Here is a 25,390-nt window from a genome sequence, read left to right on the forward strand (position 1 = left end):
GCTGCCTGATCCATGGTGATCTCCTGCATTTTTTGTTTTCAGTACAGATTCCAGCATCTGCAGTAATTTGCTTGTCCTCCTGCTAAATCTCCTCCGCACTCTGTCTAGTTTAAAAATCTCCTTGCTATAATGTGGTGACCTGAACTGCACGCAGTACGTCACCTATGGCCTAACCACGGTTAGTTCCAGTATGACCTCCCTGCTCTTGTATTCTATGCATTGGCTAAAAAAGGCAAGTCTGCCAAATGCCTGCTTACTCACCTTATCTACCTGCCCTGTAGCCTTTATCAAGACCTCTCTGATCTTTTAGGGTCCTATCGTTCAGAGTGTAATCCCTTGCCTTATTAGCCCTTCCCAAATGCATTACCTCACATTATTCTGCATTAAATTCCATTTCCCCTGCTCTGCCCAGCTGACCAGTCCATTGATATCCTCCAGTAATTTCCAACTATCATCCTTACTATTTATTACCGGAACAATTTTTGACTCTTGATCATACCGTACATTTGTGTGTCTCCCCTCAAAATAGGGGAGACACACAAATGTATGGTATTTGTGTGTCATAATTTAAGGTACATGGGACTGACAGATAAAATTGCAGACATTCCCTTAAAATGCGGGCCAGTTGGTCACCCAGCCTCTGGATCAGCATTGTTTATAATGTTATCATGTATACAATAATTGGCCCCAAGGCCAGTCGCCTATTGCTGGCAGACAGTCATTGCTCAGCATTGCCTGGCTTCCTGAGCTGTGAACGGGAATGGTTTCCAAACCCTCTCCCTCCGAGTACCAGAAGTGGAGTTGGCAGGCTGATCTTACACAGTTAGCACCAATGTGGGAATGTGAGCTTGACAAGTGATTTGTGTTTTTTTACTCAGCAGCGCTTCTGGCTAGAGCAGAATTCTATTCTCATAATACATCAACTAGATGACGGATGTGGAAGGGAGTGCAAAGTGAGCGCTGAAATGTATATTACTCGACTTGGAGCTGTCAGGATACAGACAGGACGCGGCTGAGTGATTGACAGTATAGACAAAAGCCCAAACAGCATAAACACTTCACTGCAAAGTAGTTGACTGTAGGGTCAATGTTTAGCTCCAGTACAGGTGACGTTCACATCTTCCCCCGCTACATCCTTGCGCCTGCAGTAGACTGGGTTTATCACTGGCACAGCAACAGCAAAAAGAGCTGAGCTGGGATGCTGCTGTCAGCGACAACAATATTATGGAGGATTTCAGCTTCTGTTCGGTGTTGGACGATCCCTCAGCCATTGTACACTTGAACGGTCACTTGGGAGAGAACAGGATTGGGTCCACAATATCTGCCAGCATTCACCACTCTGGACAAAAGGATAGCTACACTCACGCAGTTCAAATTTACAGAACATGCACCAAGTCGGCCTGAAAGGACGTTCGATATCATGTTTGCTGCATCATGAATGGAGTAGTTGTCACTGATTTTGTGGAAAAAAAGTAATCTTTCTTGAAAAGAAGTGGAAGGCAAAAATCATTTAACTTCCCTTGTGGATTCAGCTGCAGTCAGCCAGATGGAAGAACCAGATCTCATGAGGATTACAGAGTACATTTGAAATTGAATTTGAAGGTGTTTTTCTGCTCAGGTAAAAGAAACTCATGAATAATAGTTTCCCTAGGGGTGTGAATAGCTCTCTCCTATCCCAACAAACCTGGAAGAATGAACACGATTCAATGGTTGAGACAATTCAAAATGTAATTATCTGACTTGTCTCCAGACCTAGCCCAAATATGGAAGTATGCTTTCACAGGTTGGGATCACCATCGTGTTGGGTTTTTGACTTGTAAAAGATCTGGTGCAGAGACCTCGAAAATCTATGAATACTTTTCCTGGCTGGGTAAACTAACTGCGAACAATGTGTGGGAGTGTAGTTTCTCGCTGTCAACAAGGGAAACCATGATAACAAAGTGTGGGGCTGGTTGAATACAGCAGGCCAAGCAGCATCTTAGGAGCACAAAAGCTGATGTTTCGGGCCTAGACCCTTCATCAGAAAAGCTTTTCTGATGTTAACAAGAGAAACCTGTCAAAAAGGAATCTATGGCAGTCTTCAGTGTTGTACTTTTGGAATCAGTGAGGTAAAGGGACTTATCTTGTTCCTCTAAGCTGCTGTGCCTACTGACTCTGTTCACAAAAGGCAAGCTCTATTAAACTACAGAAGCCACCACAGTTACTGAACATGTATGTTCAACTTCAACCCTTCAGTCCAGACTAACAATTTTTCAGCTGCAAGCTATGAGCCTGCAACATTATTTTAAAGGACTGAGCACAATTTCATCCTTATAATTATCTTTTATCCTCAACAATTTTGAATCTTCCTGTATGTATTTTTCGACAATAGTCTTATGACTTCTTCTTGGATAAATCACCGCCTGGTGATTGAAACAAGGTCAGCTGGGTAGACCTCATACAATATAGATTGCCTGATTAGGGCTGTTAATCTGATCCAATTGGGGAGCCCTGGCTGACGGGTATAAACAGGAGTGCTGGGCGAGCCAGCTCTGAGCCAACCGGTCTGTATCATTTGCTATTGTTGCGAAGTTAGGTAGAGTACTTGTGGATTGCGAGGCAGGAAGTTAGCATTTGAAGTTCTGGGGGGTTGGGGAAAGCATTGCGTGGTGCCTTTAAAAGATCATGTGCTTTTTCTGTGCTTGGAGATTTAAAATTGATGACTGTGAGCAGCAGCTTGAGAGTTTGCAAGAACACAGAGCACCTGAAATGAAACATTTGTATTGAAAGACCATATAGTTAGCAGGCCAAGCAGCCAAGACAAAATGTTTTGAATTTAGGCAATCAATTTGAACCAGACACTTAATTACCAAAAAAAAATTAAATTTAAATCTGATGGTTTTGACAACATAGAAACAATCCTATCGTAAGAAATATTGATATGTCGTCAAGAATATAAAAGAAGGGAACAGTTGGATAAAACTCCAGGGAGAGCTAATGGCCCTCAAGAGAGAATTACTGGCTCTCACAGACCTCTCTATGTCTTTCAGAAAGCACTACCTAGATCACCAGGCAATCCGAGGCACAACTAGTTAATACTCCTGACAGAAGAATCGACAGAAGAGGCACAGAACGTTCTAGAAGACATGTAGTCTGGCTGTAATTTCTAGGGACTAAATTCTATTTTTTGATTTTTTCCCTTTATTCATTCATGGGATGAGGACATGCCTCAACTATAGTGGGATTTGTACTTATTGGAACAGCATACTATTAGAATCTTGTTTTATTCGGGATTAATCAGTAGTTAGAAGGGGTTTATTTGATTTGTTAGTAGTTAAATTAATTTGTTCATTATTAGGTTAATTAAATAAATTGTTACTTGCAGATTGTAAAATGAGTGTCAGGGATTTATTTTATTTAACCACTCAGAGTTGCTGAAAGTTAGGTTACACCATTTTTCTCACTACTTTTACAGATTACAGGGCGAGGTGTTTCTCTTTGGGTGTTTCGGTTTTAGTTCTCAGGGGGAGGGGTCAACCTCTGCTTTATAACACAATCTACAACTAAGGGTGACTTGGTAATGGGATGCCAGCCTTTGTGGAGTTATTTCACACTTGAATGTATTTATTTGCAACAAACTAACTTTTATTTTAGTTAAGACTAATTTTTTGCTGCTGGCTATTTCTGAATTGAATCACAAATTAAAACTGGGTAACATATGCAAACACACACACACACACACACACAAACACACACTCTATCTCTCTCTCTTACACATACACACACATTCACACTCACTCGCGCAAACACATATTCACTCATACATTCACTCACTCTCTCTCTAACAGTCAACACCTTTGCTCACTCACTCGTGCGCTCTCTATCATTCTGTCTCACACACACACAAACTCCTAGCTAACACCACTGTGAAAATGCCTTTACATAGCTGTGAAAGCTGGTGGTGCATGCATAATTCAAGAACACAAAGCAAGGGATTGGAATAGGATTCAGCCCCCAAGCCTATTCTGGCACTCGGTACAATCACAGCTAATCTGACTGTGCTTTCAACTCCAGTTTCCTGTTTGCCCTCCACAACGCTTTACTCCCTTCACCCTGAATCTGTCTAACACAGCCTTTAATATATTCAGTGACCCAGCATCCATCACTCTCTGAGGAAGGGAATTGTATGGAATAACGACTCTTTGAAAAATATTTTCCTCATCTCAATCTTAAATGTGAGAGTTTTATTTTTAAAATGTGCCCCAGTTCTAGCATTCCCCACAAGGGGCAAAATCCTCTTAGCAAACCCGTGATGTGACACCCTCCTTTAATGTTGGATAGAGGCCAAAAGTATTGACACCTCTTTCATATTTGAAACATACAGACAAATTCAAAGGAAAGAACTGACCAACAATGGAGAGAGATCTTCATCATCATTTACTTCCTCCTAATCTGTGTCAGTCTGTAGCCAGAACTATGATAATTAACCCCACACCCCCAAGCTCCTAAGAGATCATTCCTGCTCCTGTTCAGTACTGTAAGCCCATGTTGGAATTGGCAGTGAGTAGGTGATGGGGTGACAGCAAGACAGGATCAATTCTGGAGGCTCACTGTCACCATGTCTGGGTGAGATGATTGGCACCGGTGAGATCCTATCCCAAAACTCCTTTGTGGCATAGGATGGGGACATTTTGCCAAGAAACAGGTGAGAAAAACATTTAATTCACTCAGTCTTTCATTGAATAAAACTAGAGTCAGAGTTTCAGTGTCAAACATCTTTATTGATATTAATACAGAACTGGTACTGTATGAAATTAATTTACGTACAAAACCTCAGGAAAGAAAAAAGTAAACACCCAAAGGGATCAGCATTAGCCACACAAAGACAACAAAGCAAGTGTTTTCCAATGTTGTCATTCACATAAACACAGAACAGTTGTACTCAAAATGTCACAATTCAGAGTCTTAGAACAAAATGAAACAAGTCATGATCTTGACACCAATTATTATGATCTTGCAGAAATTCTTTCCCAGTTACACTGCTCCAGTCTAACTGGAGTGTGAGCTCTTTCTAAGCTGGTTCTTTTTGAGTGGCTAACCTGGACTGATCATTGTGGAATTCTGTGCGAGAATTGTGTTTGGATACACATTACTGCGAGGAGAGTGGACAATCATAATTACTGGTATAATATATACAAAGTTTCCTTCCCCAGTGTCTCGTTGTCAGCCTGTTTCCACATTACATATTTAATTATAGTCGAATACAAATGGAGAAACCAGCTATTTTGAACACAACACAAACTAGACAGGAGCCCTATGATGTGACAAGGGAACTGCTGAAAGATCAGAACAGTGGTGACATCAGAAAAGACCTATCCTCATAAAATACCCTAGTGTCGCACCTTCCACAAGCATTGTCTCCACAGCATTAAGGAGTCTTACCTGTGAATAAAATTTGCAGGTGCAGACTGAGAGTTGCTCCCTCACGGAGGTCAGTACCATTTGTAACAATATTAAGAAGCAATATTTTCAAATGTGTTCAACTGACTGACGTTGCAATTTTACCCCAAACAGTCTGTCTAAAATAAATGTTATCATGCAAGGTTGTACTTCTCCTACCAGTAGCTGGGCTGCCATTTTCAGGTAGGAGGCTAAAGAGGCCAATGTTGGAACTTTACAGTCACCTCATGGACCTATCTCACCTACCAGGCTGCACCCGGTCCAGCAGAAGGTTGCCATGTATGTTGTTTAAAGTCAGATAGAGTTAGAAACTTATAGATGAGAGAATAGATGTTGTTAGTTCCACTTTCCCCTGCTGCATCAGGAAAGGTCAAATGAGAAAGTTGGGAAGAGTTTCTGATCTTTATAATTCTTTATTATTTTCACACATGAAATCCAACTCTACCCCATAGGAGTACATTTAATTACTACAAGTACACACCAACACATCCTTAAACATGCATAACGCTGTGATGTCTATGTGTACAGAATGGAACCAACCCTACAGCCTTGGCTTAATTCACAAATGGGAGCGATTGTTTCTAATGATCTTTGCTATGCTTTGATAAGGTTCTGCACAAGAGATTAGCAACAAGGAGACCATGCACTCTTGCAACGTAAACTGGGGTATTAGTTGGGAGGTAGGACCTAGAGAGGACGGATAAAGAGTTTGTTCTGTGGTTGGCAAGATATACCACGTTGACCAGGGATCTGCAGTGGACTCACCTTTTCATCAGATTTATTAATGAATTTGATGAAACAATAGCTGCATATTCAAATTTGCAGATTTCACTAAATTAGGAGGCACAGTAGGTGAGTAGGAATTTGCAAAGGGATAAAGACAAATCAAGTGCGTTGGCAAAACACTGCCAGGCAGAGTTCAATGTGTGAGCTCATCTACTTTGGATGTGAGAGAGGCAGATGGGAATATTGTGCTGATAATGAGAGAGTGGGAGCTGTCGAGGAGCAAAGGAATTTCGGTGTTAGTGGACAGGTACAACACATAAATGAACAGGTGAATGGAATGTTAGCTGTTGTTTCAAAGGAACTGAGAGACAGATTGTAACATGCAAGCCAGATTTTGTATAGAGTCTTTACTGGAGTTCAGCTGGGGTGAACCGTACCTTGGGAGCGATATATTTAGCACTGGAAGGGTCTCAGGACAGGGCCACCAGCATGATAGCAGAACTTAAAGAGCTGTAAGATGCATTGCAACAACTCACTAGAGCTTTTTTCGCAGACCCTTCCAAACCCATAACTCTGCCAGCCATAAACACCACCCATTACAGCAACACATGGCTCTCTTGAATTAATTAATGAAAAGACTGAGCGCTGTTTACTTTAACTTTGCATTCTTTTAAGTATCAAGGGGTTTGAGGGGGGTGATCTCAATATGGTGCTGAAAATGATACTTTAATCTGACGAGGTAGATGAAGAAAATCCATTTCCTTTAGTGGAAGGAATCAGAAGATGGGGAAGTAATCTTAAAATTATAGGGTGGGGTAGGCAGGAATAAATCCTGGACTGGAGGCTATCATGGGGTAGGCAAGTCCTGGACTGGAGGCTCTCGCCGGGGCAGCAAAACCTGGACAGGTGGCCACAGCGGGGATGTAAATCCTAGACTGGAGGGCTCTTGTGCGGTGCTGAGGCCTGGACTGGAGGGCTGTCACAGGGAGGTGTGGCCTGGACTGGAGGGCTGTCACAGGGAGGTGAGGCCTGGACTGGAGGGCTGTCACAGGGAGGTGAGGCCTGGACTGGAGGGCTGACACAGGGAGGTGAGGCCTGGACTGGAGGGCTGACACAGGGAGGTGAGGCCTGGACTGGAGGGCTGTCACAGGGAGGTGAGGCCTGGACTGGAGGGCTGTCACAGGGAGGTGGGGCCTGGACTGGAGGGCTGTCACAGGGAGGTGAGGCCTGGACTGGAGGGCTGTCACAGGGAGGTGAGGCCTGGACTGGAGGGCTGACACAGGGAGGTGAGGCCTGGACTGGAGGGCTGTCACAGGGAGGTGAGGCCTGGACTGGAGGGCTGTCACAGGGAGGTGAGGCCTGGACTGGAGGGCTGTCACAGGGAGGTGGGGCCTGGACTGGAGGGATGTCACAGGGAGGTGAGGCCTGGACTGGAGGGCTGTCACAGGGAGGTGAGGCCTGGACTGCAAGCCTTTGCACGGGGGCGAATCCTCAAGTTTTGAAGGCCGACAAGGTCCGGAGACTAGGCCCAGTATGGGGGCTATGTTCCTGCATGGGCTGGGGTGGAAGGACTGTGAATCGAGTACCTTTTTTATTTTTCCTTTTCATTCGTATTCTGGAATATTTGTCTTTTTTTTTCCTATTTTATATCAGATGCTTATGTATCTGTACTGAAGGTGGCAGGGTAAGTGGCGACATTGCAAATGTTTCGCTGCACTCATTCGCGTGCACATGACAATAAAGCTAATTCAATTCAATTCAGTTCAATGGAGCTGCAGCCATGTGCCCTGATGTGAGAGGAAGGGCTGGAATAATTGGTGGACTGGGCTAGTGTTGGCTGTGATGATTTGTGTGTGTAGCTGTTGAAGGGAATACATCAGATGAAAGAATAGCCTTAATATGTTAAGGCACTTGCCTCTCAGTTATCGTTATTACAGAGAGTGATGGTGGGGGAGAGGTAATGCCACAAGACTGATGCTTCAGAAGCTCCGGCAGCAGACAGAACTGAAATTCAATGAATAAAATCTGGAATCGTAAGCTTGACTCAGTGATGGAGACATTGATTGTTGCAAAAAAGTATCTTCTTGGTTCACTGACATGCTCTTTTGGGAGAAAATCTGCCATCCTATGCTGCTACCTGCTGGTTGTTTGGTTTCAGATCAAAGGCAATGTCGTCGATTTTTAACTGATCTTTGCATAAGTTCATGGGCAATCAGGGCTGATCAATAAATGCTGACCTCATTGTCGATGTCTGTACCCCAGGTTCTTGATTATCAAGGGAAGAAAGTGGGAGAATGGGGTCGAGGAGTTTATCAGCGGTGGTTGAATGGAGGAGCAGACTCGATGGGCCGAATGGCCTAATTTCTGCTCCTATATCTTATGGGCTTACGAATGAATGTTTTAAAAAGTTTAATTTTTACGTTTTAAGTCATTATCACTAACGTTATTCGGTCAGTTTTTCTTCAGCATTGTTATTAAGCTAGAATTTATGGTAAGAAATAATGTGACTATTAGAAATGTGAGATGGTTGAATGGAACTTTCAAAGATAAATATGAATGTGGAGGTTGCTTGCCCTGTCAGAACCAGCAGGGAAAGAGCGTGTAGAAGGAAAGAACGGTATCATTTAGATTGCAAACACTGTTCGATAGTATCATCCAGTATTTGTACAAGAGTGCATGGTGTCTCTAGGAGCCTGCAACAAATCAGGTGGATGGTGGAAATGAAGCTTAGATCCAGGTTATTCAGATCCCATTGGGGTGCCCCATTTTCACTGGATCTTTAGAGATCTTGCCTGAGTTCAAGACCAGGCCCGCGTATACCACACTGTCTACAGAACTGCCAAACTCCAGGAGTGTACTGCAGTTTCCAGGAATTGGGCATTAACCTCCAGGTCATTATTTTGGGAAACCAAAAATAAATATAATTGAAGTAAGCTGCGGGTGACTTTTGTTTTCTTGTTTCATTTTCTTTGATTGTTTGCTTTCATTTATAAAATGAGCGGACCTGCAGAATTAGCTGCGTGGTCAACAGTCAGGAATTGTGCAAACACATCATGAGGACTTGTTCACTTTTCAACTGGCGTGGAAGGCAGTGAGAAGTGACCAATAGCTGAAGTGTGGACAGTCGGATATGAAGGCGACAAGATAAAGCCTCCAGTGACAAATCCCAGTCGCTAATCTTCCGCCAGCGCTTCCCAGACTGTGGGCTGTGACCCTTGTTAGGTTATCGCAGAAGCAATGGATGTAGTCATGACATCACTTCTGCCCCCCCTTCCCTCCACCCCAGGGCTGTAGGGCTCTCCCAGCGATGATCTGGCTTCCATGCCATCACCTTTACAGGGGGAAAGTACAGCCAGGTGTTTGCGTGGCCGCCACTTTTATCGAGGATATAGCATAGCAGGATATTTGCATGGCCACCATCTTTATCGGGGACGCAGCACAGTGTTCACAATGGCTGCCTTCTTTAGAGGGACCAGAGGGCAGCAGGACACATGCATAGTCATCCTGGGCAAGGAAGCAGGATAAGAGGGCCTTCACTGAGGCTTTCATCACTGGGAAGAGAACGAAACTTACTGACAACATGCAAAAAATACGATTTTTATGAAGTTGATTAAAATAAAGATTTTCTTATTTATTTACCTTTTGTCTTTACTTGTATGTGTAAGTCTACAGCACACATAGTTTAATAATTATATTCTGAATATAACCTGCCAGGGACCTGTTCTGTATTTGACATCTGGGAAGCATGCTAAATTTCAACTGCTACATGGGGTCACATTGCAAAACAGCTTGGGAAATTCTGCTTCGGGCTTCTTTGAGTGAAACTGTCAATTTCAGAATGAGGAGTTTGAAATTTATATATTGAAAGCTAGTTAAGAGTACACAAAACCCAATTCACGCTGCACCTTTGATATTAGCAGGTACAGACAGCAATCAATCCAACATCAATTTGAGCTGTACTGTGGCTTTTCTTTTTAAAATAGCTATTTTCCAAGCACACTTGTGAGAATAGCTGACTCCTCTTTGTCTGGCAAACATTTACTCACGCTGCAAATGCTCCTGAGTCACAAATGAAGCAGTTCTTGCTGAAACAGGTAGTAGATTGAAAGTTTCTCATGACAATGGCATGCTCTGAAAACTCTGCAGCCAACAAGTTGCCAGTGGATTGAGCTGAGGAGGGTGCAGAAGAGGAAGAGGACAGGCCAGGGGATCAGCCACAAGTGAAAACAAGCACTTCAAAACTATAAATAGTGAACTGAAAGGAACCAAACACTGAACAGTATAATACATTCAAATATACACAAAACATGTATTCTGATTTCTGCACCTCCACCTTCTTCTTGGTGTCGCTTTGCTGGTGATTAGATGAGAGAACAATCTTATTCAGAGAAGTTATAGTTTGGAAGGTGGAAATTGTGGGTTAATTTGTTCATTTAAAAAAAAACTGAAATGGGGCTCTTTGGCAAGGACCTCATCCCTTTTTTAGTAACTTGACTGCATGCATAATGCAATGCTTAGCTTGTTCTCTGCGATACGCTGGTAAAATCCAGGAAAAGAGGCAGGATGACACAATGCATCAGAATTGAATTCCCACTACCATTAAAAATTCCACGACCAGTCACTGATTGGTTCATGCTGATCACATGGAATGATCACATTTTGGGGTAAATATGAAGCTCTCAACCTGTTTTTAAAACCCTGATGGTGTCTGACTCCTCTGTCACCTTCCACCCTGGGCACTCTGTCATCTTAGTCCTTTACCTGGCCCTTTCTCTCATTCAGTCACCTCAGTCTGATAGACAATTTCAACAACACTGGTTCCCTCGATGCCACCTTGAGTTCCCCCTCAGTTTGACCTCCTACTTTGTGGTCTTTTGATGTCACGATGATGGGGAAAGTTCTTGACAAGTGACCCTCCAGTTGAGATACTCATAAAAGACCAGTGCCAGGCGTGGATTAGGGATGGGACAGTATGAACACAAGACTTGCATACTGCCTGGCACTACACTGACTTTGAGTGCTTGACCTTACACAAAATTTAAAGCATGATCGAATAGACAAAGGCCAATCAATTCATCATTGCTATGCCAGTGTAACACAATAAGAGGGAACAGTTGCACAGTAAGGCGCTGTAAGTACATGAATCTAACCTTCAGAAGGGATCGACAGGTTTATTGGAGCTGCAGGTACCGGCAGCTGAGTGACCTTTACCCCAGCTATTCAAAACCATGAGGGCTATAGCCAAACAGAAACTGTTCTCTTGCAAGAGTATTGCATTCAATTCTGGTTGCCAAATTACAGAAAGGAAGTGGAGACTTTGGAGAGGGTGCAGAAGAGGTTTACCAGGATGCTGCCTGCATTACAGTGTATGAACTATAAGGAGAGGCTAGAAAAACACTGGCTGTTTTGTCTGGAGCAGTGGAGGTTGAGGGGAGATTTGACAGAAGTCTGTAAAATCATGAGACACATAGATAGGGCTGACAGTGAGAATCCTTTTCCCAGAGTTGAAATGTCCAATACCGGGGAGGGGGGGGTGGCGCACGCATTAAAGGTGAGAGTGGGCAAGTTCAAAGGAGATGTGGGGGGGCCTGTTTTTTTACTCAGAGGCTGGTAGGAGTGTGGAACGCGCTGCAGGAGTGGTGGCAGATATGATAAGGGTGTTCAAGGGACTTTTAATTAAGCACATAAATATGCAAGGAACGGTGGGATATTGTCCAATGGCAGGCAATAGGGATTAATGTAATTTCGTGTCATAAAGGGTCTGTTCCTGTGTTGTACCGTTCTGTGCTCAATGAGAGGAGTGAGAACAGAAGAGCACAGATTCAATGTATTTGTCAAAAGAAGCAAAGGGACTTCTGAAATAACATTTTCATGGAGCCACTGGCTCAGATTTGGAATGCTGATCGAGGGTGTGATGGAGACAGATTCAATTGAGACATTCAAAAGGAAGTTAGGCTGTTATCTGAAAAGGAAGGATATGCAGGGAAGGCAGCAGAATGGCACAAAGGGAGTTGCTAACTCAGAGATCCAGCACAGACAATAGCGGGCAGAATAGCTCTCATTACAAATTCTGAGACCCTTTAATAACTGGAGACATCGCTGCAGGGCCAGACCATGGGGATTGTGTTCAAAAAGGATTTTTATTTCTGTCATGCAATGGAATATAACTTTGACTGGCTCCCATCATGAGTACTGCATTCAGATGTTGCCTCAACAAAGACAAAGGGCCTAGCACAGATTTACCAGAATGGCATTGTAAATTAAAGGATAACATTAGCAGAACATACCATAGGCTACACTATGTGTCGGGAAAAGCAGATGAAGGAGACATCTAATTGTGATTGTGGGTTAGGTAGAAACCAGTGCATCTAGTAAAAGAGTCTTTCAGGGTGGTGGTGGATTGGGGGGGTGGTGTTGCGGTCTGGGGAGGTGACCAAATGTTGAAGCTGGGCCATTGAAAAGTAAAGTTGAAGGTAGAGACAGTAAGAACTGCCGACACTGGAGTCAGAGACAACACAGCGTGGAGCTGGAGGAGCACAGCAGGCCGGGCAGCGTCAGAGGAGCGGGAAAGCTGACGTCACACAAAGAATAATCATCTGGAACTGTGTCCCTGAAAAAAAGTACTGAAGGGGTTCAGGTGGAGCACTTTCAAAACTGAGATGGGTAGATTTATGAGAGGCACCAGTACTAAGAAACCTGGAACCAAGGTGGTAAATGGATTTAAGATGTACGTGAGCAGACCTGGTGGAATCATGGAGCCAGTTTGAGGGGTTGATGAATGCCCTTTTGCTCTGCTTTCCTTCATCATCCTTTTGATGTAGGATGCTCCCTGCCATTCATTTTGACACATTTCCTTTTCCAACAATTGCAGAGGCAATCCTATTCAAGATTAACATCCTCCACACTTCCCCAAGCTAAGGGGTACTGAACACTCATCAATATATTAACTTCACATCGCATCTTGCTAATAGGGGTGAATACAGCTTCATGGCAGAGGGCCCCCTGCTCAGTAAGGTTCTGTGTACCAGCGCCTGAACCAGAAAAGGCTTCAGGAAACAAATGCACAGCTTCTGAGGAGCTACCTGAAAAAAACTTGCAGAACGCAGATTTGCCAAGCACGATGCGTTACAAGTCGGCAATCAACAAGATCCCAGAAGCATTTTAACCTGCAGAAACGAGCATGCATTTTCATAGTTTCTTTCGGAACCTCCACTTATGTCAAAGTGCTTCACGGCCGACTGCATCTTTGAAAATGGAGAGAAAATACTGTCACCCAACTGGCGCACAGCAAGATCTCACAATCAGCAAAGAGGTCAGTGATCAATTGGGTGGTTTCAATGATGGGTATCAGGGAATAACAATCCGCCAGGACATCAAGAGATCTCACCTGCTTTCGCTTGTAAGGGTGCCATGGGATCCTTAATGTCTACCTGAGGAGGGCAGCTAGGGTCTCGGCTCAGAGCCTCTCGAAAAGCAGAACTACAGCTTTGCTGCTCTCGCTATTGTATTGGGAGGGTCAGCCTGGGTGATGGCCTCAGGTCTCTGGAATAAGGATCTCTCACCTTCTTTATCTTTGTTGTTTCACGCACCAACTCTGGACACACACAGCAGGAGGGAGGCGGGAGGTGCTCAAACAAGAAACAAGATGTTATAAAGGTTTTCTTTTGTAAAGCGTCACATTCCCTCTTCACATCTATTTTTGAAAACATCCCCAGTCCCCTGCAAACCAAAAATGGTCATCATCAAAAATAAAAACCCATGGGGACTTGGAGGGGGTTGGGGTGGGTGGAGGTGGGGAGAAATGTACAGCTATAATACAAATGGGATGCCGGTCCTCCCAAATACAGTCGAAATCAGAGAAAGGAAGAAGTGGAGTTTTTGGGAAAAGGCAGTGCGCGCACCGGAGCCGATGGTGAGACTACTTCCAAACGCTCCGGAAGGTTCTGGGCTGTGCCTTGTTCAGTGAAGTTGATGAAAGCTGCAGCTGCCTCTTTGCTTCTTATCTAGTCATCTGGTTTCCCTGTTTGCTGTTATTCACTGTGAACACAAGAGACACAGGTCACTGTCAGGGAATAGGAATGGTACACACGGTGGGAGTGGTGGGTGTGGGTACAATTACAACATTTAATAAACACTTAGACAAGTACATGAATAGGAAATGTCTGGAGGGATATGGGTCAGGAGCAGGCAGGTGGGCCTAGTTTAGTTTGGGATTATGGTCGGCATGGACTAGTTGGGCCAAAGAGTCTGTTTCCGTGCTGTATGACTCTATGACTTTGTTGGGAACCATCAATGAAGATTCTGCCAAGCCTTTTGGTTTTGGTTAAATTCTGGCTGATTACTACATTCTATTGTGTGCCTCACACTTCAGGGAAGAAATATTGGCCTTAGGGAGTGTACGTTCACCAGAATAATACTGGGGCTACAAATAACAGTAAGTTATGGGGAATTTTTTATATAAGCTGTTGAAGATGATTCAATGATTTGAGAGAGCAGGTAGAAATAATTCTGTCCGAAAGGGAGCGATCTTAAAACTGGAGCTAGACACTGCAAGGGGGAAATGATACTTCTTCACACACAGGGAAAAGGAAATCTGAAACTCTCTTCCCCCAGAACACTAAGTCAATGGAAAAAATCAAAATTGTTAGATTTATGTCTGGTAGAGACCCTCAAGGGTATAGAGCCACGGCAGAGTTAAGATACAGATTCCCTGTGATCAAATGAAATGGTGGGACAGGCTTGAGGAGCTGAATGGCCTCTTCTGAGGCTGTCTCTGCATAAAGATTTTGAGAAGATTTGTAGCTCGGATTGTGGGTGATGTTGTAGACTTGCTCGTCGAGTCGGTGTGTTTGGTTGCGGACATTTTATCCCCATGCTAGGTAACATTGTCAGTGCACCTTCAGTGAAGCGTTGGTGTTCTGTCCTGCTTGTTATTTATATGCCTCGGTTTTCTGGGGTGGTTGGCATTACTGCTGGTTCTGTTTTAAAATGGCTTGTATAATGGGTCCAGTTCAATGTGTTTGTTGATGGAGTTCCGATTGGAAAGCCAGGCCTCCAGGAATTCCCTGGCATGTCTCTGTTTGGCTCGTGCTATTATGGATGTGTTGTCCCAGTCAAATGCTGTCCTTATTCCCTGTGTATTGAGACCAGTGGGAATTGGTCGTGTCTCTCGCTGGCTGGTCAGTGTTCGTGTATCCTTATGGTGACTTTTCTTCCAGATTGACCAATGCAATGTTTCTGACAGTCCTTGTATGGTATTTTGTATATTACATAAGTTGTATTGGTTGTGGAACAAAAACAAAGTTGCTGGAAAAGCTCAGCAAGTCTGACAGCATCTGTGGAGGAGAAAACAGAGTTTTAACTGTGTTTTCTCCTTCACAGATGCTGTCAGACCTTTTGAGCTTTTCCAGCAACTTTGTTTTTGTTCCTGATTTACAGCATCTGCCGTTCTTTTGGTTCTTTTATTGGTTGTGGCTATGGGATCCTTTACGTTCGACGATGTTACCCAGCAGGGTGACAAAATGTCTGCAACCCAACACACCAGCTCAGCGAATATGGGAACTGCAGATGCTGGAGAATCTGAGATAACAAAGTGTGAGGCTGGATGAACACAGCAGGCCAAGCAGCATCTCAGGAGCACAAAAGCTTATGTTTCGGGCCTAGGCCCTTCATCAGAATCTACAGCTGTGTCTGCACTTAGGATTTGATGGTGTCACAAGCTCAGCCTTGTGTTTGTCACTGATTATATGTTGGGGATGAGTGATAACAATGAGCAGTTATGGAGAAAATGTAGTGGGAAATAGATAGGGGTGAAAATGCAGTAAGCTGGTCTCATGTCTCCCTAATAGTAACTGTTCTCTCTATGAGGTTATACTATTTTCTCCACTCCCTTCCCTGGGCAACTAGTTGTTAGCAATTCTCTCCTATTTCTTTGAGCTGTGTGCCGTTCCCTAGCTCGGCCAATTCCACCTATTGAGGTGCTATTTAGAGATGAGAGGGAAATGAGAGTGGAAATTGCAGAGGCGCTGGCAATTATAGGGTCCTGCAGCCATACAGCATAGGAACAGGCCCTTTGGCCCACCATGTCTATGCCATGAGCAAACTACATTAATTTTATTTACCTGCACTTGGTCCACAGCCTACTATTTTCAGTGACTGCCCAGAGGCTTCTCAAATGTTGTGACAGTGTCTGCCTCTACCACCCTCTCAGGTAGCACATTTCTGTCTCCCCTGTGGTTGAAAAATTTTCCCTCAGATTCTGACCAAAACTACTTATTCTTCACCTTAAACTTACGCCGTCTGGTCTTTGACAAGTCTGCCGTAGGTGAAGGATTCTCACAATCTACCCTACCTCTGCCCGTCATAATTTAGTGCACCTTGATCAGATAACCCCTCAGCTTCTTCTGCTTTGGGGAAAACAAACCTAACCTATCCAGTCTCTCCCCATAAGTGTGATCTTACATCCCAGGAAACGTTCTGGTGTATCTCCCAACTTCCGACAGTGTGGCAACTGGAACTGCATCCCTAACCAATGTCTTATAAAGTTGTAACAAGACTTTCTTGCTCCGATATTCTAAACCCAAGCTAATGAAGGTAAGCATCCTTTTTGTCTTCTTCACCATCCTACCTACCTGTGCTGACACTTCCAGGGATCTATGGACTTGCACACCAAAGTCACACTGTTCCCTCAGGACCTACCATTCATTGTGTATATCCTTCCCTTATTCGACCTCCCTTAGCTTAGCCCTTATCAGGATTAAATTCCATCTGCCACTGCTCTGCCCAATCTACCAGCTTATCAATATCAATCAGTAGCCTGAGACCATAGTCCTCACTTTCAACAACTCATATTTCTCCAACTAGCTCATCAACACCAATCATAATTTGAAATGCTTTGATGAAGTCACCTCGTTCAGCCATCTAATTTGTAGAGGTAACAACCTTAGACTGTTCAATTTATCCTGATTTTTAACAGGCGACTCCAGAGCGAGAATGATTCACTGGGGGAAAGCTAACTTCAAAAGGGTAAGAACAGATCTGGCCTTGGTAAATTAGAATCAAAGATTAACAGGAAAATTTATGACTCGACAATGGAATGCCCTTAAAGAGGAGATAGCTCAAGTACAGTCAAGTATATTCCCTTGAAGAGGAAAAGTAGAGCAATAAATTCAGAGGTCCCTGGAAAGCAAAGGAGATTAAGACAAAGCATTATACGTGTTTATGACAGATGCCAGGCAACACAACTGAAAACCTAGTCAAACATAGAAAGTTAATGCGGAGAACTTAGAAAGCAAATAAGGGAGCAAAGACAGAGTATGGGAAGATACCGGCAGTTAACAGAAAAAAAATGCATGATAGTAGGAGACAGTAGGAACTGCAGATGCTGGAGAATCTGAGATAACAAGGTGTAGAGCTGGAGGAACACAGCAGGACCCTTCCAGACCTGAAATGTCAGCTTTCCTGCTCGTCTGCTGCCACTCTACACCTTGTTATCATGTAATTAGACTGTTTTGTTCAGAAAGGTAAGACAAGCCTAGCAACTTTTGGCCAGTCAGTTGGGAAAACACAAGTTAATTGAGGAAAGCCAGCACAGGTTTGATAAGGGCAAATCTATTATGTAAGGAGTTTTTTTATGTTTAAGTATACGTTTTGATGCTCAGCATGGCTGGGTGAGCCAGATATGACCCAATAGCCAGTTGATAATGGGAACTGCAGATGCTGGAAAATCCAAGATAATGAAATGTGAGGCTGGAGGAACACAGCAGGCCCAGCAGCATCTCAGGAGCACAAAAGCTGACATTTCGGGCCTAGACGTCAGCTTTTGTGCTCCTGAGATGCTGCTGGGCCTGCTGTGTTCATCCAGCCTCACATTTCAATAGCCAGTTGAGGTGGACCCCACTGTGTGTCAGAGGGGGCTGGAAAAATGGTAAGGAAAGATAAGTCTCCAGCATGTTGCAAGAGTCTTTCCTTACTAGCTAATCTGTAGAATGTGCTTTATCTTGTGGGTTCTATTTCAACAATAATAATCCTTGCTTCCATTGCATTAAAGGAAACTGACATTTATTCTGATATTGATTTGAAATCTATTCACACAAACCTTTACTGCACATCCACTGGGTACAGGTAAGCATACAAAACAATTCCACACTGGACAGCAGGAAGCCTTCAGTTGGTTTGTGTCATGAATATCAAGAAGTATTACTAAACATAAAATACTCTTTATATAATAATGCTTCTCGCATGATAACAAAAAAAAACTTACAACTACAGTGATTATTCATGAAGGCAGCTCCCTACTATCACCCAGGGCAAACAGGGATGGGCAATAAATGTTGGGCTGGCCAGCAACATCTACATTCCATTGAAGATTGAACAAAAATGTCCCACTAGAGATATTTAAACTCGATCCTAACAGCATGCTCAACATTTGTAGAGAAAGGCTTCAGAAACGGCCATTTCTGAAATTCAAACAAGATCCAACCCCCAATAACTGGCTGTTTTAGCTGCATAAACCTGGGAAGTGGTGACATGGTGGTTCTTCATGTGTAGTTGTTCTCAGGTACATCAAATGCAACCAAAGTTACATTTCCTAACTCATCGTTGAGACACAAATGCCACACTGAGAAACCATGATGGGTATCAAGCTAAACACACAAATAAAACAAAGAACTGCAGAGATCTGAAGCCAAAATACAAAGTGCTGGAGAAAATCAGCAGGTCTGGCAGCATTTGTGGAGAGAGAAACAGAGTTAATGTTCTTCACAACACAGTTGTTTTCAAGACTGGATATTTGTCCAATTTGATAAATGGACAGGAGATTTACCGGAGCTGGGGAGATATTTTCCATTGCACATAGATGAAGTTAAATTGCAGATTTATTTCTGAAGAGTCGGTTTCAGGATGATTACCCGTGGCACAGGGTTGCATGAGCATGCGATGTTAACCAATGCCAGCATGTAGATTCCTGCCACCATCCTCTTGTTCTGTCTGGGTCTAAAGGGCTTGCTTGTCTCTAAAGTGGTAGAGGAGGCCCACTGAGTGATTTAACAGGAAGGGGCTCTGGTCTTAAACAAACTGTGGTTTATCATATGACAGTAATCAAGTACAAGTTACGTCAGAATCATAGACTCACACAGCACGGAAACAGACCCTTCGGTCCAACTACATGCCAACCATAATCCCAAACTAAACTATTCCCACTTGCCTGCATTCGGCCCATATACCTCTAACCCTTTACGATTCACACACCTGTCCAAATGTTGTCATTTTACGTGCATCTACCTCTTTCTCCAGCAGTTCATTCCATATACACACCACCTCTGTGTGCAAAAGTTGACCCTCAGATCCCTTTTAAATCTTTCCCCTCTCACCTTAAAAAAATGCCCTCTAGCTCTGAAATCCCTTACCCTAGGAAAAAGACCTTGTCTATGCCCGTCATGATTTCATGAACTTTCACAAGGCCACCCCTCAGCCTCCTACGCTCTTCTTATGACTCAAACCCTCCATTCCTGTCAAAATCCCAATAAATCTTTTTCGAATGCTCTCCAATTTAACAATATCCTCACTGTAGCAGGGCGACAAAAACTGTTCACAGTGCTCCAAAAGTGGCCTGACCAATATCCTGTACAACCCCAACATGACATCCAAATTTCTATACTTAATGGTCCGAGCAAAGAATGCAAAATAAGATAAATATTTTCACTATGATTGTTGGGAGACCTGGAACTAATAGGTCCGTAACCTTCGTGATCCCAAGAAATTCTGCCTTTCCCTAGGTCATCATCAGATCGACTGGAGTGTACTGGAGAAAAGAGAGGGAAGTGGAATTGAGGATTAGCCATGATCTCAAGAGTGGTGGAGCAGACACAGTGGGGCAAATGTCCTAATTCTGCTCCTACATCTTATGCACAGAAAAAGTGAGCCATGCAACTAAAAAAAAACCCATTCACCGATCTTCTTTGGAAAAGCCACTGATCTTGCAAACTTACAGAAGTGTCAATCTGACAGGGCAATTATGGGACAGAAGCTGTGGCATTGTTTCTACATGGATCATTATTTTTGTGCCTACTGTACAACAGGCGAATGAGCATGCACAGCATGTGAAAATGGCATAACAGCAATTGGGCTGACTTAACCACTTTTAATACAACAACAGTTCCACTCAGAGTGACCACCACACAGTACTTGTGGGAATGAGGTACTGTCTTCATACTGAACATACCCTGCATTCAACGTTCCAGCCAAGCTGTGTGGCCAAATGACTCTTCCGAGGGTCAGTGCGTGGTGGTCAGTGTCCCAACACCATTATGGTTTCAGAAGTCACTGCTGAACATGGACCTCGGAGGTCCTCACAGAAGAAGACATATTTCAGGGAACATCGCTTCGATCGTGCAGTGTGGTGCTATCACCTTGTTAAAATGGGGCCACTGATGGCCTGCATCCTAGGGTTCCAAAAGAGATGTCTGCAGAGATAGTGGATAAGATGGTAATGGTTTTCCAAATTTTCCTCGAAGCTGGAATGCCTGCAGCTTGACAGAAGTTAGCAAATGTAGCACTACATTTCCAGAGAGGAAGAAGGGAGATAACAGAAACTATGAGACAGTTAGCTTAGGCCATTCAGCCCCTTGAGCCTGTTCCACCATTCATTGAGATCTTGGCTGATCTGTGACCTAACTCCATATACCTGCCTTTGGCCCTTCTCACATGCAAACGGTTAATGCATAAGATAAGGGTTCATGAAGTTAGGCATGGTCTTTTAGCATGGATAGAGGATTAGTTAATGGGAAGAAGGAGCAGAAATAAATTAGGCATCTTCATAAAAACCAAAAGAACTGAGCATGTTGTAAATCAGGAACAAAAACCGAAGTTGCTGGAAAAGCTCAGCAGGTCTGGCAGCATCTGTGAAGAGATAATCTGAGGAAGGGTCACCGGACCCGAAACATTAACTCTGATTTTCTCTTCATAGATGCTGCCAGACCTGCTGAGCTTTTCCAGCAACTTCTGTTTTTGTTTGGCATCTCTATGTTGCTGTGCAATGACTAATGGAGAGCTGCAAGGATCAGTGCTGCAGCTTCAGCTTTTGTACAATGTATAGTAATGACATGGACAAGGAGTAATGTATCTACATTTGCTGACAAAACAAAACGAGCAGGCTATACAAATTGTGAGGAGAGGATAGAGAAGCTGCAAAGATGTACAGACAGGTTAAGTGATTAGGGAACAAAACGGGAGATGGAGTATAATATGGGAAATGTAAGGTTACTCATTTTTGTCGTAAGAACAGAAAAGCAGAATAGTTTTCAAAGGTGTGAAACTTGTACGTATTAATGTTCAGAGAGACTTGGCTGTGCTCCTAAAATGAAAACAGAACATTTACGCGCAGGTACAATATGTAAACACAGGAAAGCATGTTGGTATTTACTTCAAGGTGACTGGGGTACAAAAATAAACAATCTTTGCTACAATTGTGTCAGGCTTTGGTGCAATGCTTCTTGGAAAACTGATTAAAGGAAGGATATACTCATCTTGGAGGTGGCGTTGTGAAAGTTCACCAAATTGGTATTTGGGATGGGAGGGCAGTCCTATAACAAGAGGTTGGGTAAACTGAGCCTGTTTTCTGTGATGTTTAGAAGAATGAGAGGTAACCTCATTGAGACGTGTACGATGCTATACGGGCCTGACAGGATAGATACTGAGATGTCATTACTTACCAGCTGGGGAATCCAGATCACAGGGGGTGCAGTAATGAAGGATGAAAGATTTATTTATTGTCAACATGCATTTTACAGTGAATAATACAGTAAAATACAGCAAAAAGCTTCAACAGTCGCCACAATCTGGTGCCATTTTTAACAGGTTAAGGTTAAAAGGGATAAACGATAATAACTGATAAGAATAAAAAGGTTAAAAGATACTGCTAAAAGAGCCGGTTCACCCATGACATCTGCACCTCCACCCACTCCTAACCTGCTACACTTGGTGCCTGGGCTGGACCCAGCTAAGTAGGAGCTGCCATTCTTTGGGCACTGTCTCCTCGCTGCTGGGCCCACATCGCTGCCACCGAGCCCGCACTCGATCCTCAACCAGGAGACCCCAGTTCCGTGGCCACCTCGACGATGCCAAGGAGTCCCGGCTCTGGGCCTCCTGCAACCGGGAGTCCGCTGCCAGACTAGGCTGCCACCGTCTCGCCAAGAGCCCCGCTCCGGCTGGCCTCCACCGAGATGTCGCCTTGGTGGCGCCGCCATCTTTGAAAAGTCCGCCGGGAGGGCCCACCATTCTGTGCGCGGCCTGCCAGAGCTGCCATGCTGACTTCACCCACCAACCGGCTGCGATAAGCTCCAAGGAAAAGAAAAGCGAAAGGAAGGAAAACGGGCAGAGGTGAAAAGAAAAGATGCAAAAGAAAGCATGTGGGAGTGGGTGAGACTTGGCCCACACACAGCCCTGCTACTCTGGCGCCATCTTGAAGCTGTTAGAATAAAGGGCGAATCATGTAGGACTGAGGTGAGGAGAATATTCTTCATTTAAAGGGTTGTGAATCTTGGGGTTCTCTATCCTAGGGGGTTATGTACGTCCATCATTGAATATATTTTAAACTGATACAGTCAGATCTTTGCCCTTTCAGGGAATCAAGGGACATGCAGAGAGGTTGGGATAGTGGAGTTGAAGCCCCAGAGCAGTCATGGTTATATTGAATAGCTCAGCAGGCTTGAGGGAAAAAAATGGCCTATACCCACTGTAAATTGTATTGTGTAACACTCCAGAACAGGTACAGAGTTAGATATACATTAAAGTTGCCTTTAAACTGTGCCCATCAAACCCTCCCAGGATAGGGACAGCATGGGGTCAGAAACACAGTAAAGCTTCCTCACACTGACCCCAGTAAACACTCCCAGGACAGATGCAACATGGGGTTAGATACACAGTGAAGCTCCCTTATGCTATTCCCATCAAATACTCCCAGAATAGGGAGTGCACAGGTCAGATACAGAGTAAAGTTCTCTAACACTGCCCCCATTAAACAGTCCCAGCACAGAGTTAGATCCGGAGTAAAACTGCCTTTACGCTGTCCCCATTAAACACTCCCAGGGCAGGTACAGCATAGAGTTAAATGCAGAATAAAACCATTTCTGGTCTGATTAACACTGCACATCAATTGATTTTTATAAGAGCCCCCTCTACTGCTGGAGTGCGTGATTCTTATTTCTATGCCAGATACAGGGTGCCCGTTTTGGGCAACAGAGCTGATTTGGTGCCAGACTGTTACTGAATGAGTGACAGTTTTGGGTTGAAGGTCTGTGGCCAGCGGACTGCTCAAATTCTCCAGCATCTGCAGTTCCCATTATCTCTCAATCTCACGTCATGTCCTTTTGCTGCTGTCTCCCATCAGCTTGGACTGGATCTGACGCAGCATCGAAGGTCAGCTTGATAACTCAGTGCACTATCCAGCTCCCCCATGGGTCCTATGACATAGCAACTTCCCCTATCTGACAGGCACGAGTGCAACTAAAATATCTTTATGGCGATCTACCACCTCACCCGCCTAGCCTGAAAAGCTCTGCCACACATTAGCATTTCAGAAAATATATATTGAATCACTTATTTGTGGTGGGCTCCCCCTCCCTCTCTCTTGAAGCTACTGATTCCGTTGCTGGGGTTCTAGGGCTACTCAGACAGCAGGCCCCTCCTGCCCCATGAGCTGCGACACTGCTCAAGGTCATTCCTCCATGGTGGGCATCACCGCCATGACTTCACCTGTTTATAACTGAAGAGCTCGAGGCTTGCACTTCACAGTGGTGGAGCATGATTTTACCAGACTATGTGAGGTGAAAGATGGATTTGGCCCGGTAGGGTAGTGGGAGGGGTTTGGCGTTTAAAATTGTGACCACATCCTACAATTGTCAGCAATTTTACTGAATTCTGTAGAAACAGACAGAGTCATAGAGTCATACAGCATGGAAACAGAACCTTCGGTCCAACTCGTCCATGGTGAACGTCATACTCCCAAACTAAACAAGTCCCACCTTCCTGTTTCTGGCCCATATCCCTTCAAACCTTTCCTATTCATGTACTTATCCAAGTGTCTTTTAAATGTTGTAACTGTGCCCTCATTCACCACTTCCTCAGGAAGTTCATTCCACACCCGAACCACACTCCGTGTAAAAACTTGCCCCCTCTCTCTCCACTCCCCTTAAAAATATGCCCCTAAGTCTTGAAATCCCTCATCCTGAGGTTAAAAAAAGACACCTGCCACTTACCCTATTTTTACTCCTTATGATTTTATAAACTTCTACAAGGTCACCTCTCGATTCCTATGCTCCAGTAAAAGAAGTCCCAGCCTATGTTTATAATTCAAACCTTCCACACCTGGCAAAACACCCTGGAAAATCTCTTCTGAATCCCCTCCAGCTTGACAATGTCCTTCCTATGAGTGGGCGATCTGGAGAGTCCACCCAGCTTGAGGCATCAGGCAGACAGTATCAACATGCATGCCCGTATTGTGGGTTCGTCTCAGAGGGTTGAGTCCCAAGCCGAGAATCTGGACTGTTAAGTGGTTCCTGTAGATCCTGAAGGGCTCCATCAGGAGCGTATTTCGATGTTGTAACTTCCTCCTGTCCCTGTCATCCTCCGTCATGGCTTAGGGCGGTGCCGCTGAGGCTGTGGGCCGTCTGGTTATGCTAGCAGCACTTGGAGAGGGAGGGGTGTGAGGCAGGGGCACATGGCGACGACCCTGAACAGAACGGTAAGCGACTCCCCGAACGGCTGCTTGCAGTCGGTGGTGAGGGGGGGTGGGTGGGTGTGGATGGAGATGTCACTGGGGCATTTTGCCAACACATCTTTCCAGTCCATGTTGAGACCTCAATGGTTTTGGTAAAATCCTGGCCGTAAGGGATGTTGTGGCACAGTGGGGGACCATTTTGTCCTGTCAATCTTATGCTATTCCGTCATAGAGCAATCCAGTCAGGCCCACACCCCTCTAATGGGGACTTTACCTCATGAAGTGTAACGCCCTCATGTCCATTGACTTGTAGTTCATCTCAAATCATTGTTTCTGTTCTCACTACCTTCTTGGGCAATGATTTCAAACTCTTTTGTATAAAAGGATTTTCCTCACAGCGTCCTCCATTCTCCCCACCGTTGTCTCTTGTCCAAAACCTTAGACATGTGCTCTCAGCCCTTGTACCATTGAGCCAGGGAAAGGCCATTCTCATTGTCTGATCCTGTCTTT

General features: G+C 44.2%; 1 protein-coding gene across 10 annotated transcripts in view; it reads right to left on the reverse strand.

The window, feature by feature from the left end:
- Positions 1-13,943: 13,943 nt before the first annotated feature.
- Positions 13,944-25,390, reverse strand: part of LOC125459689 (RNA-binding Raly-like protein) — a 1,242,755-nt gene continuing 1,231,308 nt past the window's right edge. For all 10 annotated transcript variants that reach the window (XM_059651584.1, XM_059651585.1, XM_048546398.2 and 7 more), the window contains one exon: positions 13,944-14,202. Coding sequence is in view for 1 of the 10 variants with exons in the window: in XM_048546402.2 (XP_048402359.1) it covers positions 14,200-14,202 (3 nt within the window). In the remaining 9 variants the exon portion in view is untranslated. The remainder of the gene's footprint in view (positions 14,203-25,390) is intronic.

This window comes from Stegostoma tigrinum, chromosome 16 (assembly GCF_030684315.1).
Source record: "Stegostoma tigrinum isolate sSteTig4 chromosome 16, sSteTig4.hap1, whole genome shotgun sequence".
Classification (NCBI taxonomy): Eukaryota; Metazoa; Chordata; class Chondrichthyes; order Orectolobiformes; family Stegostomatidae; genus Stegostoma; species Stegostoma tigrinum.